The 15,065-nt window shown below is 47.5% G+C and overlaps 1 protein-coding gene across 1 annotated transcript in view; it reads right to left on the minus strand.

The window, feature by feature from the left end:
- Positions 1-15,065, minus strand: part of SMARCC1 (SWI/SNF related, matrix associated, actin dependent regulator of chromatin subfamily c member 1) — a 58,371-nt gene that overhangs the window by 14,957 nt on the left and 28,349 nt on the right. The window contains exons 19-24 of the mRNA XM_058181594.1: positions 13,026-13,085; positions 10,292-10,550; positions 8,836-8,997; positions 3,986-4,047; positions 2,141-2,252; positions 636-790 (exon numbers count right to left, since the gene is read on the minus strand). Coding sequence (XP_058037577.1) covers positions 636-790; positions 2,141-2,252; positions 3,986-4,047; positions 8,836-8,997; positions 10,292-10,550; positions 13,026-13,085 — 810 coding nt within the window. The remainder of the gene's footprint in view (positions 1-635; positions 791-2,140; positions 2,253-3,985; positions 4,048-8,835; positions 8,998-10,291; positions 10,551-13,025; positions 13,086-15,065) is intronic.

Here is a 15,065-nt window from a genome sequence, read left to right on the forward strand (position 1 = left end):
CACTTCACTTCGATTTTTGTGCCGAAGAAAGGAACGGGTCCTGGACTTTTGGTGTAAAATGAAGCTCTGGGGCAACAGGGAGCGTCATTCCTAGGGAGAAAGGAGGGTGGGTATCCGTGGCAAAAGGGATCTTCTGCTCATTAGCTCAGAAATGGCAGGAAAAGGAAGAATCGTCGTCATGCATTCAACCCAGGGAAAAAAGGAAGTTTCTCCTTCCATTTCTTGCAAGGGCTACACAATGAGCTCTTTTCAGATCCACAATCCACCCCCTCCTAGTAAATGGGAGCTGGAATGCGTTGTTAGCCTTCCTACACACACACACACACAAACCGTCAGCAGAGCTGTGAGGTAAAGAACAGTTCAGCTCCTTTCAATAATGCCGAAAGAAATCAACCCGTACGGAGCAGCTGCCAAACTTTCCAGAGGGGTTCTGTCAGCCGGCCGACAATAGCGCACACACATTCCCCTTCATGCAGCTGAAGCCGAAGCGCACAAACGGGGCATTGGAAAGTGTGAAGAAACAGGAAGAGGACCGAAAAAAAAACCACCGCCACCACAACACAAGTACAATCCCGGCACGTCACGCACAAAGCAGCGGAAATGCAGAAGCTGCGGAGGTCTTCTCTGTGACAAACCTTGGCTTTGGTGGCTGCTGAAGCCAGGGCGGCAGCTGCGGCCGTGGCGACGTTCCCTTCGGAGAGTTCGTGCTCGGCACGCCGCTTCCCGCCACTGCTTTCCTTCTCTTTGCCGACGTCGAAGTTCTCCTTGTTGTCATCGGCGTCCTTATCATCTGGACAAAGAAACCCAGGTTAGCTTAAGGTCACCACCAATTCCCACGGCTGTCTTTACTTCCCAGCCTGAGATTTTAGTTTCGGCCAAAGAAAACCAGTCTCGTCCCAGTATGACCAGAAAGAACTCCGCTCAGCCTGCCCTGCTGTGGATCTCTATCGAACCTCTCTTTACACAGGTAGTCCTTGAGTCACAACAGTTCATTTAGTGACCGTTTGAAGTTACAATGGCGTTGAAAAAAGGGACTTAGGACCGTCTTTCATACTGATGACGGTTGCAGTTTCCCATGGTCAAAACTTGGGCACTTGGCAACTGGCTCGTACTTATAACGGTTGCACTGTCCCCGAGTTACGTGACCCACTTTTGCAACCTTCTGATTAAAACAATTAATGGTGGAAATGGATTCACTTAACAACCATTTTACTAACTGAACTGCAGCCATTTATTTGCCAATTGTAGCAGGAAAGGTTGTAAAATTTGGGGGCAAAATTCATTTAACAACTGTTTTGCTTAGCAATGGAAATTTTGGGCTCAGTTATGGTCGTAAGTCAAGGACAGCCTGTATATCACTTACTTTCCACGAACCCAATCGAGCCCCAAATTTTCTGTCGCTAAGCAAGACACACCCCCATTTTACGACTTTTCTTGCCAGGGTCATCAAGCGAACCACTGTAGTTCAGTCAGTAGCACGGTTGTTAAACAGATATGGCTTCCCCATTGACTTTGCTCATAGGATGGTCGACACGGCAACCATCGTAAATGTGAGTCAGTTGCCAACTCTCTGAATATTGATCACGCGACCACGGGGATGCTAAAGTGGTCATTGTATGTGAAAAACGATCAGAAGTCACCTTTTTTTAAAGTGCCTTTGTAACTACGGTCACTAAATGAAGTATTGTAAATGGAGGGCAGGTCGTTAGCAGGGCAGGTTACCCCAAAATCTTCCTGGCTTTGCCTATTCATTCTTTCAGATCCAGGCCATACTGATGGCTTAGCCATAAACAAAATAATACCTCCTCTCCTTCTTAACGTTTCAACCTGGTCCCCTCCTCCCCCTCAGACCCCTTAGCTGAGTATTAGCTGAGTATTAATGACCCAGCGTACGATGACGGGAGATGAAAAGCGTCTGTAAGTGAAGCATGCAAGGTTTCCAAATCAAGATTTACTGCCAGGCGCAGAGAGGTTCGTGAAATAAGGCAGGAAATTTACGGCAGCAATCTGTGTTACGAGGGGGAGACTATCTCTCTTCCGGCCAAATTTATGGGGCGTTGCTGGAACAATAGAAAAGACCTCCATGGCCTCTCTCTCTGTGTGTGTGTGAGACACAGCAAAAAACCCCCCCCACTTCTACCTTGTTTTGAATCTTGAGACACGTCGCTATCTTGTTCCTTTTCGGGGATTCTCTCATCGTCTCCTTCTGGTAACTTGTTTGCATCTATTTCATTCTCTCCTTTGCTTTCGACCTAGGACGGTTGAGAAGAGAGAAAGAAGGGATGATTAAATTCAAATTAAAAAAAAAACCAGAAAGGAAAAAAGGCTTAAGAGAATCATGGGCTACAAGTTGTCACACAGCAGCAGAGTTTCAGCAGAAGGGGGAGAGGGGGGGAAAGAAAGAACTTAAAGCTCTGATATCCTGATAGGACTACTTTAGGACCTGGCCAGAGGGACTTTAGAAGAACAGAGTTGGAAGGGACCTTGCTCAAGCAGGAGACCCTAGACCATTTCAGACAAATGGTTACCCAATCTCCTCTTGAAAACCTTTTGTGATGGAGCACCAAGAACTTCGAAAGGCAAGAGGTTCCCTTCCTTTTTAGTCTACTCCAGGGAAAACAATATTTGTGCTTCCTTTTGTTCAACAGTGGGTGTGAAGAATATACAACAGGGGTGTTACTTAAGCAGGAAACAATATGGTTTCTTAAGAATATTAGTACTAATTTTTTTTGGGGGGGTGTCCCTGGTGCTTTGTGACTTGGTTGTTTTCTTGCAGATGTTTCACAATACTACACTACATCATCAGTGGTAGAAGTTAATCCCCACTGCTTTATAGCACTGATGATATTAACTAGTTGGGTTGGGAAATTTTTGCAAGAAAACAGCCAATATCAGAGAGCACCAAGGACCCCATAGTCCTTTTCTTCTTCTTTTTCCTCCTTCTCTACCTCCTTCCTTTCCTTCCTCGTTTTCTCTTTTTCCTCCTCCTCTACAGAAAGCCCACTCCCTTCTAGCACTGATGATGTTCCCTACTTGTGTTATGAAACGTCTGTAACAAAATGACCAAGTTCGGGGAGCCACAAGGACCCCGTATAGTCCTCTTCTTCTTCTTCGTCTGCCTCCTCCTCCTCTACTTTCTCATCTGTCGCCTCCTCCCTTCTCCTTCTCTCCACAAACCCCTCTCCCTTATATCATGGATGATGTTCCCAAGTTGGGTCCTAAAACAACTGCAAGAAAACAACAAAGCTCAGAGAGCATCAAGGACCATTACAGAAAGAAAAACACAGATAAGCAGGGATTAACACCAGACAAAGAAAGGAGCAGAAAGTAAGACTAGTAATACAAGAGTGGGTTGGAGAAACCACACACCTGTCAACCCTGCTTAGGCAAGGAATTGTATATAAACAGAGACTAATCCCCGCTCCCTTCTAGCACTGATGTGGTTCCTTAGTGAGGTCATGAAATATCTGCAAGAAAACCACCAAGCTCAGAGAGCAACCCAGGACCTCACAGTTTTCCTCCTCCCCCTCCTTGCAAACCCCTCTCCCTTCTAGTACTGATTATGTTCCCTGGTTGGGTCATAAAACATATGCAAGAAAACAGGCAAGCTCAGAGAGCACCAAGGACTCCAAAGTCCTGCTCTTCCTCCTTCCTTTCCCCCCTCCCACCAACTCCTCTCTCTTCTAGCACTGATGATGTTCTCTAGTTGGGCGTTGAAATATCTCCAAAAAACCACCCAGTTCAGAGAGCACCAAGGACCCCCTTAATCCTCCTCCTTTTCCTCCTCTACAACCCCCCTCCCCTTCTAGCCTGATGACGTTCTGTAGTTGCGTCATGAAACATCTTCAAAAACACCACCCAGTTTGAAGACCACTTCAACCCCGAGCCTCAAGTATCACTGAATTCTAATGATTCAAATTAACTCAGTCTAGAAGGAGAATCAACAACAACAAGAACAACAAAAGGGGATTTGATTGTGCCAGACCTTAACTTTGTCTGTCTGTGCCCCGTCCGTGTCTGTCTCCATCTTGTCCTCTTGTGCTCCATCTAAAAGACAGAAGATTGACCCTTAACAGCAAGAAGATCTGAAGAAGATCACCCTGGATGGACGCTGGGCTCCTGGCACCAATAAATCAAGGATGCAGAGTAGATCAGTGGAGTTAGTCCTCAAGTTAGACCAGAATTGAGCCCAAAACTTGTCAAAGAGCGAAACATTGGTTAAGGGAGTCTGAGCCACTTTATGACGTTTCTTTCCACGCTTGTTAAGTGTGGAAGTAAGTTGTAAGACGGTCCTTAAAGTGAATTTGGATTTCCCATTGATGTAGCTTGTTGGAAGGTCACAAAAGCGAATCATGTGACCTCAGGGTGCTCCAACCATCACAAGCATCTGAATTCGGATCATGTGACCACAGGAATGCTGCAGTGGTCATTAAGTGTGAAAAATAGTCCTAAGTCCCTTTTTTTTAGTGCCATTGTAACTTTGGTCACTAAGTGAACTGTTGTAAGTTGAGGACTATCTGTAATTTTATGAAGGAAAACAAGACTTGGCGTTTTGGCAACGCAAAGCCATGATGATGAGAAAACAGAATCCTTCATTAATGCAGGTAGCCCTCAACTTACAATTAAGCCCAAAATTTCTGCCTCTAAGTGAGATGTTGAGGTTTGCCCCCTTTTATGAGCTTTCTTGTCACTGTTCTTAGCAAATCAACGCAGTTGTTCAGTTGGTAAAAGTGATTCTGGCTCCCCCGTTGATTTGGCTTGTTGCAAAAAGGGATCACATGACCTTGGGATACAATGGTGGTCATAAGGATGAAACAAGTAGCCGAGCATCTGAAATTTAATCCTGTAACCATGGGATTTCATTGCTGTCGTCACTTCTAACAGTCACTAAATGAACTGCCGTAAGTCAAGGACTACCTGTCCAGGCAGTCCTCGATTTATGACCGCCATCGAGTCTGCTGCTAAGCGAGACAGCTGTCCCCAAGTCCCTTGTTTTCATCGCCGTCGTAAGTTCGAACACTCACAAAACGAACCGTTGTTAAGTTAGAGGAGACTCTGTAATGTTACAAAGGAAAATACGATGGGAAAATACAGATATTTTAATAATATCTAAATTTATAATTATTTTCCAGACTTGTCGGTCCGAAAGGCAGAATCCCAAGGTTAAAAAAAACAGGGAGGAAAATAAAAAAGAGATTTAAGCGAATTAAATGCGTTTTATTCACATTTATTCAACTGTTGTAAAATTATAACCGCCTCCACACGAGATTGTGAAATAAATTAATTAGGTGTATAAAACTCAAAATAAATTAATTGGGTATATAAAACTCTCTCGGTGATCAATGCGAACGATTAGCCGGTTGAGCTGAAACGTCAACAACGATACAGACATAAAATCGGGATCCGGTCACAAAAGGTGCCAGGATCCCTTGTCTTCCTTGTAGTCCCTGACTTATGATGGTTCGTTTCATGAGTGTTTGCAGTCACAACGGCTATGAAACAAACGACTCAGGACCGGTTGTCACACTTAACGACCATTGAGGCATTCCTGTGGTCACTGGATCCAAAATCAGATGCTCAGTAACCGACTCATTATTTATGATGGTTGCATCACAGGGTCACATGATCTGCTAATACCAACCGTGTGACTGATGTTCCAACTGCAGTGATTCACTTAATGATGGAGGTAAGGAAGGCCGTAAAACAGGGCAAGACTTCACGAGACGTGTCCCACTCAGCGACAGAAATTTGGGGCTCAATGGTGGTCATAAGTGAAGGACTAAAGGTATATGTTCCTCCTCCTCCTTTGATGCTTAAATGGGAATAGCATACAGTAGTCCTCAATTTACGACCACAAAAATTAGATTACTAATTGAGACAGTTGTTAAGGGAGTTTTGCCCCACTTCTTCCTGACCTTTCTTGACCCAGTTGTTCCCTTGCAGACATTTCATGACCCTCCTAGGTGACATCATCAGTGCTAGAAGGGACTGTATATAAACAGAGAGCAAAATCCTCACTCTTCTACCACTGATCAGATTACCTAGTTGGGTCATGAAACGTTTGCAAGAAGACAGTCTGGCTCACAGAGCAGCAAAGATTCCTCCTCCTCCTCCTTCTCTCCCCTTTTCTTTGTTTCTTTGTTCCTTCTTTTCCTCCCTTCTTTTCTCCTGTCTTTCTCTTTCAATCCCTTCCTTTCCTTTTCTCTTTCCTTTCGTTCCTCCTTCCTTCCCTCCCTACTTCCTTCCTTCTTCCTTCCCCCCATCCTGTCTCTTTCCTTCCTTTCCTTTCTTGTCTTTCCCCTCTCCCCTTTCTTTTTTTCTGTCTTCTTTCCCTCCCCTCTCTTTCTTTCTTTCTCTCTCTCTCTTCTTTCTTTCCTTTTTCTCTCTTGCTTTTTCCCCCTTTTTCTCTCTTGTTTTTTCTTGGCTCCTGTGTTCCTTTATCCCCCCCGCTTTTGTTTTTAAGACTCCTTCAGACACAATTTAACCAGCATCTGGCCATCAATCCCCTCTCCCGCTCCCACCCCCTAATCTCAAAAGTCTTAAATCTGGTTGTGGTCTCACACAAAGACCCTCAAGGAAATCACAGGGCCAGAAGGGAGTTGGCTTTCAAGACCACCCAAACCCGCAAGGAGTTTTTAAAAATTGACAACGGCAATCTAAAAAGAGACTTATCACTCTTTTTCACACTTAGGACGTTCTAGGCTTTTTAATTTGAGCCAGACTTCAGCACCTGCAACTACGCTTCCGGATGCCACTTGAAAGCCCAACCCGGAGGGGTGTTGCCGTTGTTGTTGTTTTGTCACAGCTCTCTCTTGAGTGACAATCTGTCCGTGCCTTTCACTTTGTCAGGAAAGAAGCGACATTCCACCACTCGGTTGGCTACCTCGCTAAACTGGGTACAAGCCCAACAACATGGCGGGTGCCTCTCTCGAAGCGCAACCCCTGCTGACGGGATCAAAGCACTGTCGGGGTTTGCCCTAATTTAAGGACCGTAGCTGGCTAAATAGGGAGCTGCCAAAGTTTTTTCCTTTTTTAAAAAAATAAATAAAATAATAAATCAATGGACAGTGTGTAGTGGTTTAGGTGCTGGCTTAGTAACCAGGAAAGTGGGAGTTGTAGTACAGATTGAAGCATGAGAGCAGCCTGGCTGATCGTGGGACGATTGGTGAGTTCTAGTCTTCCCTTAGACAGGAAAGCCGGCTGGTTAACTTTGGGCCAGTCTCATTCTCTCAGCCCAACCCACCTCACAGGGTTGCTGTTAGGGGGAAAATAGGAGCAGTAATGTGTGTAAGGCATCTTTGACAACTTGAGTTACTTATCAAATAATAAAGACAGATCCCAGGAAATAAACAATGATAATTAAGGATTCCTACCCTGCAGGCGTTCCAGAATGTTCGTGCGGCCTTGTTCAAATGTCAGCCAAGGTTACGGCTTAGTGGCTGAGCCCTGCACGCGCCACCCGTGTGACAGCTGCGGGCACCCATCTGGGCTTGCAGGCTAAGAGGCCTCCTGGGGCATCGTAAAGCCACTGTCTTATGAGGTGTCGGTCGGATCAACCAGACACTGTGATGGGGAACATAGATGGAGAACTACCAACAACTGATGTGGGTAGGGTTTCCTGCTTGGGCAGGGGGTGGGCTAGATGACCTCCAAGGTCTCTTCCAACTGTCATTCTGCCCCATTTAATGATCTTCCTTGCCACAGTTGTCAAGTAAATAACTGCAGCAGTTAAGTTAGTCACGTGGTTCCTCATTGAGTCTGCCTTCCCCACTGACTTTGCTGGTCAGTAGGTCGCAAATGAGGATTAGATGACCCAGGGATACTGCGACCGTCATAAGTGTGAAAAACGGTCGTAAGGTGCTATTTTCAGGGCCATTGTAACTTCAAATGGTCATTAAATGAACAGTCATAAGTCAAGGACTACCTGGATTGCAAAGCATGAATTGTGGAAGGGGAGAAATTGCATCACCAGGTTTTTTCTTTTTGTTTAGTGACTTTGAACGATCACTAAATGAATGGTCGTAAGTCAAGGTCTATCTAAAGTGTAGTAGGGGACAAATTGGGTCACAAGGTTTTTGCATTTCCTTTAGTGACTTCAAACTGTTGCTAAACAAATGGTCGTAAGTCGAGGATTACTTGGATTGCAACCCACGGATTGTAGAAGGGGACAAACTGTTGCGCTGATTTTTTTGTGACTTCAAATGTGCCCTAAATGAACGGTCATAACTTGAGGACTAGCCAAATTGTAGACAGGGATAATAGAGTCGCGAGGTTTCAACCTTTCTTTTAGTGACTTTGAACGGTCCCTAAAAGAACAGTCATAAGTCAAGGACCACCCTTCATGAACCCAAGGCTCCCAGAAAAGGGAGAAACGGCGTAGCGAGCTTTCCATCTTTCATTTAGCGATTTCGAATCACTGCTAAATGGTTGTAAATTAAGGACTATCCTGTTTCCCCCAAAATAAGACACCCCTGAAAATAAGCCCAATTGGGCTTTTAAGCGCACGGCAATAAGGCCCAAGCGCTTATTTCAAAGTTCAAAAAAAATGTTAAGACAGGGTCTTATTTTCAGGGAAACAAGGTACCTGGATTGCAAACCACAGACTGCAAAAGGGGAGAAATTGCATAGCGAGGTTTCCGTCTTTCCTTTAGTGACTTTGAACTGTCACTAAATGAATGGTCATAACTTGAGGACTATTCAGATTGCAACCCACGGATTGCAGAAGGGGAGAAACGGCGTTGCGAGCTTTCCGCCTTTCGCTTAGCAACTCCAAACCATCGCTAAGCAAACGGTCATTAACTCAAGGACTCAACCGTCCACGTCTGGGAAACGTACCCATTTTCTCTGGCTCGTCAGGGGCCGTTCCAGCGATGCAGCTACTCTCGAGCCCATAAGTGGGGTCCACTTTCCCCGAAGCCCGGGCGGCTTCTTGGACCTTCCTGATGTGGGCCTCTACTAGCTCCAGAGGGACTTCTTCTCGGACGCGGGAAAACTCCTCTGCGGGACAGAAAAAACAAAAAGTTGGAAACTCGGAATACAGAATTGTGGAATTTGGAAGGAACCTCAGAGGTCTTCTAGTCCAACCCTGGAGATGCCTCTGACCATTTCAGAGAAAATGGGTTGTCCGATCTCTTCTTTAAAAAGCTTTTCCACTGATGGAGTTTGGAGAAGGGTTGGGATCACAAGGCCCCTGCGTGGAGCGTCTGGACTACTGTGACCCGTGGTACGTGGGGCTATCCTTGGAGAGCATTCAGAAAGAGGCTACTGGGTGTAGAAGGTAGTGGGGTGGATTGAGCGTATATGTGGGGTCCTTGGTGGTCTCTGAGCTGGGTTGTTTTCTTGTAGACATTTCGTGACCAAATTAGGAAACATCATCAAGACTAGAAGTTAGGAGGAGGAGGAGGAGGAAGAAAAGGACTGAAGGATCTTTGGTGCTCTCTTGAGTTTGGTGGCTTCCTTGCAGATGTTTCATGACCCAGCTAGGGAACATCATTAGGGCTAGAAAAGAGGGAGGTTAGCTCTCTTCTTTATATACAACGCCTTCTAGCACTGATGTTACTTAAATTGGGTCATGCAACAACTCCAAGAAAACTACCAAACCCAGAAAACACCTAGGATCATCTCCTCCCTCCCCCTCTTCTCATTCTCCACTTCCTCTTGGCACTGATGATGTTCCCCGGTCGGGTCATGAAACGTCTGCTAAAAAATCCAACAAAGACAGAGAGCACCAAGGACCCCAGCAGTCGTACTCCTCCACTCTGCCAAACCTACTTCTCGCCCCATTGATATAACCTAGTTGGGTCAGGAAATGTCTGCAAGAAAAGAGCACGGCTCAGAGAGCATCAAGGACCCCACTGTCCGTCCGTCCGTCCATCTGTCCTTCCTTCTTTCCTTCCCTCCTTTTATTCCTTTCCCCTCCTCCTCCTCTTCTCAACTCCATTTCTTTCTAGCCCTGATGATGTTCCCTAGTTGGGTCATGAAGCGTCTGCAAGGAAACCACCCAGCTCAGAGAGTACCCAGGACCCCACAGTCCTTTTCTCCTTCCTTCCTTCCCTCCCTCCCATCCATCCTTTTTTCTTCTTACTCCTCTTCCTTCTCCATTCCTTTCTAGCCCTGATGACATTACCTAGTTGGGCCGCAAAACGTCTGCAAGGAAACCACTCAGCTCAGATACACCCCCACCCCAGTTAAACCCCGAGCGACCAATATTCTTTTCCTCTTGAGTTTTCCTAACTAGGGAACCTGGTTTGCCTCTAAGCCAAGATCAAACCAGGTCCGTACAGTGGGGTACCTAAAGCTGCCTTGGCGGCCGCCGAAGCCACTCTAGGATCCACCACGGAGGCCAGGAAGGCCACGGTGCTCATCACTGGATTGCCGGATTGGCTGAAGGGGACGGGCTGGTAGGCCAAGGGCCCGAGGGAGGCCTCTGAATTCTCCAGGTAAGGGTCTTCAATGGGGAGCCTGAGGAAATGGAGGATGCACTCGTCCTGGGTTCGACTCCCAACGTGCTCGGAGACTTTATTCCAATCATCCTTGTACATCTCCAACGCCTGGCAGAGAAGAGGACAGACGCACACAAATTACACACACCACAATCTCATTGATGCGCACATTCATCTTACAACCTCAATCAATCCCAAAATATCTACCACGGATTTCTTCAAGGAGCTTGGCCCCTCCCGCTTTGAAGAGGAGAGGGCCCCCCCCCTCGTGTTTGCTGGTCAGGGGATCACGTGACCCCAGGACATGGCGACCGTCATAAATGCGAGTCGGTTGCCAAGCGCCTGAATATTGATCGCGCAACCGTGGGAATGCCGCGGAGGTCGTTAAATGTGAAAAACGGTTCTAAGTCACTTTTTTTCAGTGCCACTGTAACTTGGAACAGTCGTTAAATGAACCATTGTAAGTCGAGGACTGCCTGAGTGGATGCTTTATGGTGGATCGATGATTATGGGACCAGAAACTGGGAGTTGGTGCGTTCTAATTCTGCCTTAGGGTTCAAGCCAGCTGGGTGACTTTGGGCCAGCCACTTGTGCTCAGCCCTAGGAAGAAGGCAATGGCAAGCCTTGAAGAAAACTTTGGGGCCTTCTCCATGCATGAGGAGGAGGAGGAGGAGGAGGAAGAGGAGGAAGAGGAGGAGGGAGGAGAAGATGGGAGATTGAGGACGGTGGAAAAGGAGGAGGAGGAGGAAGAGAAGGAGGAAGGAAATGGAAGAAAAAAGAGGAGGAGAAGGAGAAAGAAAAGGAGGAGAGGGGGAAGAGAGGAAGGAGAAGAGACGGTGAAAAAGGAGGAGGAGGGAGGAGGAGGAGGGAGCAGCAACAGCAGTGTTTTTTGGAAGGAGCCAATGGGAAACGACTGCTCTGCTGTTGCCTTGGCAACAGGAAGATTGTCTCCATGTGGTCCCCCAAAGTTAAACCTTGAGGATGCTTCTTCCTTCCTTGAATTCTGAGCTTCCCTTCCTCTCTCCCTGCCTCTTCCTTCCCTCCCAGCCCTCTTTTCCTTCCTTCCTTCCTTTCTTTCTCCCATCACTTTTTTCTCCCTTGGTTCCTTTCCTTTCTTTTTTCCATTGCTTCCCTTTTTTTCTTTCCGGCTCTCTCTTCTCCCTCTTTCCTTTCTTTTTTTTCTCGTTCCTTCCGTTTCTTATTTCTTCCACCGCTCCCTCTTTTCCTTCCTTCCCTTTCCTCCATCCTTCCTTCTCTTTCATTGTTTCATCACTGTCTTATCTTTCCCTCCTTCTCCCTTTCCTTTTTTCTCCTTCCTTCTCCCCTCCCCTTCCTTTTCTTCTATCTTTTCCTCCCTTTTCCTTCCCCCCTTTCCTTCCTGCCTCCTTCTTTTCCTCCCCTTCCTTTTCCTTCCTTCTTCCCTCCCTCCCTCCCCTTTTCCTCCCATTTCTCCTCCCATTTTTCTTTTTTTCCTTCCTTCCTTCCCTCCTCCCTCCCTTTTCCTTCCTCCTTCCCTTCTTTCTTCCTATTTCTACTCCTTCCCTTTTTCCTCCCTTTCTCCCACCTCCCCCTTTTCTCCTTCCTCCCTGAGATCCGGCTTCAGCTGGAATAGCAATGAACATAATCGCTCAGCCAGAGCTGCCTCTCATCCACAATGCAACCTGCGTCCTTCCTTCTGGCCCCCCCGCAAACCAGGTTTGTTTGAAGCCTCTCTCACCACTGCCCACTAAATCATGGGGTCCAGCACCATTCTCCATCCAATTTAACGGGAGAACCACAAAATATTGGATTTATTGGATTGTTTAGACAATCTAGAAAAAAACTATACCTTAATCAAGGAAATACCAAGGTGGAAAAGAAAATACACCCCCCATCAATACTGGCAGGGCAAGCTCTTCTTTGTTAAGAGAGCAAACCCAACACACCCTATGACTGATGACTTTACCTAGTTGGGTCACGAAATGTCTGCAAGAAAACCCCCAAGCTCAGAGAGCACCAAGGACCCCTCAGTCCTCTTTCCCCCTTCTAGTACCCATGAAACATCTGCAAAAAAACTACCCAACTCAGACCACACAAAGGACCCACATTCCTCTTCCTCCTCTCCACAACCCCTCCCCCCCTTCTAGCCCCGATGATGTTCCCTGGTTGGGTCATGAAACATCTGCAAGAAAACCACCCAGCTCAGAGAGCACCAAGGACCTCACAGAAAGAGAAACCCAGATAAGCAGGAATTAACACTAGACGAACATAACCCACCAAGACTAGTGAATCCATGCAATTCTTAAGTTAGGCACCTGGTCGTTAAATGAATTGGGCTTCCCCGAGTGACTTTGCTGGTTGGAAGTTCGCAAAAGGGAATGATGGGACCAAGGCACACTGCGACCGTCTGAATTGTGATCAAGTGACTGCAGGGATATTACGACAACGGTCCTCAGTTGGAAAAAGAATGCTGAGTCACTTTTTTCAGGGCCGTTGTTAACTTTGAACGGTCACCAAAAGAATGACTGTAAGTAGTGGACGGCCTGCAGTCACATCTCTTCTTGCCCAAATCCTAATGTCGGAGTTTATGTGTTTTAATTTTACCTCAAGCAGAAGCAGAGTCTCTTGTTCCGTCCATTCTCGGCCAGCGTTGGCACTTTTGCTCTGGAAGGAGAAAATAAATTATATATATTTGTATATATACTGTATTTTTCTGACTATACAGAGTATAAGACGCACCTTAGTTTTTGGGGAGGAAAGGAAAAAGCTGATTGGCAGGTGGATTCAGCCTCCCGGAATACCTCCAATCAGCTGTTCCCAGAGGTGAATTTTTAGCAACAGGGTTGTTGGTTGTGAGCTCTGCGCCTTGCTTTTTTTTTTAGCCTCTAAAGCCTCCGTTTCAGAGGCTTTTTTCCCCTGAAGTTCCGTTTCAATTTCAGAGGCTTTTTTCAGCCTCTGAAACCTCCGTTTGAGAAGCTGGGTGGGGGGAGCTACATTCGGAGTATAAGATGCACCTAGATTTTCACCCTCTTTTTTTGGGGAAAAAGGTGCATTTTATACTCTGAAAAATACGGTAATCTAATCTCTCTCTCTCTCTCCATCATCTGTCCATCTATCTATCATCTATGTCAGGGATTTTGGACCTCTAAATTCATAATTTTAAATCCCACGGACCATTAATATGATCTGCCTAATGACAGGCTGGGTGGTCATGGCCAACTTGATGTTACATCGATGGGCAACTTGCTGGCCTCTACTCATCCCTCCCCTTCCAGCCACTCCTCGCCTGCCCGCCGGGGCTCCTTAGGGCCCCAACAGGAAGCAGTCCTTGGAGCTAAGCAGCCACCAGGAGAAAGACTTGGCAAAACAGCTCAGTTCAAATTGGATCTAGCCGAGGAGGCGGCTCAGCAGAAGCACCTCACTGAGGACTAGGAGCATAGGCTTTCCAAGCAGAAGGAAGACCTGCGGGAATGCAAGGCCAGGTACCAGCGCCTGGAGGCTCAGTGGGCTGAGATGGTCAGTCATTTCCAGGCTATGATGCAGTCCCACTGGAACGAGGCTCTCCGGCTCTTTGTCACCAGCGGCGCTTCCCTCCACAGCCTTCGTCCAAAATCCCACACCAGGAGGCCGAAGCAGACCCCAAGTGGGAGTTTCTCCCCTCCTCCGATCCACACAAGAAGACCACGAAGGGGGAGACTCTCTGCAGCAATTCTGGCATGGGCAATTGCAAGGAGCTGGCATGGGCCAAGTTGGGACCACTGCAGCCCATCCTCCAGCAGCAGAACAAACTGCAAGGAAGCTCAGGGCCCGATCTGAAGAAGTCCCATGCTCCTGGGAAGAGGGTCTCCCACTCGGGCATACTTTGCTTCTCTCCACCCCCCCGCTTTCCTGTTTTGTCTGCTGGATTGATGCAGGGACGTCAACCTAGCTTGACATTGGGGCGCTGTGTGCCCGGACTAGGCGCTTTCTCTTGGCCTCCTGCCCGTCTCTGCTTCTACGATGCCTCCGAGTGGGAGGCCCAAGAGAAAGTGCCTGGTCTGGGCACACAGCCTTTCAGGAAACTCTTTTGTGTTCCCTCTCTCAAGGAGAAACTTTCTGGTTGATCTGTGCACAGGAAAAAGAAGACGGGTAGACTGATGGTAGCTTGCTGACATTGGTGGGAAAGTCGGTCCCATATTCCAGGGCAATAGCCACAGGAGTGGCCCATTGGTCATCCTGGAGCAGCTCCTCCACCCGGGTGCACGGGCCTGTCGGGGAGCAACTGGGCAGCTAGCTGTGGGGCTGGAAATCTCCATTGTAGACCATGATACGTGCAACGTTGCAAGTGGTAGAGCAGCCCTCGCTGGTTGGAACGAGGGAATGGTGCTGCTGCAAGGGGGGGGCGCAGCGCAGGTGGGCTGAAACATCCGTGGCGATGACCGGAGCCTTAGTGTGCGGGAGTGAAGCGTCACTTGTCTTTGTGCGTTCCGCCTTCGTCAAGGTACATTTGTGCCAGCTGGTAGTGCCAAGGCAGCCCTTGCTTCCTGCCACTGGGCTCCGAATGGTAAGCCGCAACTGGGAAGCACTACAGCAGAGAGAAACAGCCAGTGCGGGCTCCATCTGCGTGGCCATTAAGCGGGATCGGTGTGGCCAGTTCTTGCCCAC

This window comes from Ahaetulla prasina, chromosome 4 (assembly GCF_028640845.1).
Source record: "Ahaetulla prasina isolate Xishuangbanna chromosome 4, ASM2864084v1, whole genome shotgun sequence".
Taxonomy (NCBI): domain Eukaryota; kingdom Metazoa; phylum Chordata; class Lepidosauria; order Squamata; family Colubridae; genus Ahaetulla; species Ahaetulla prasina.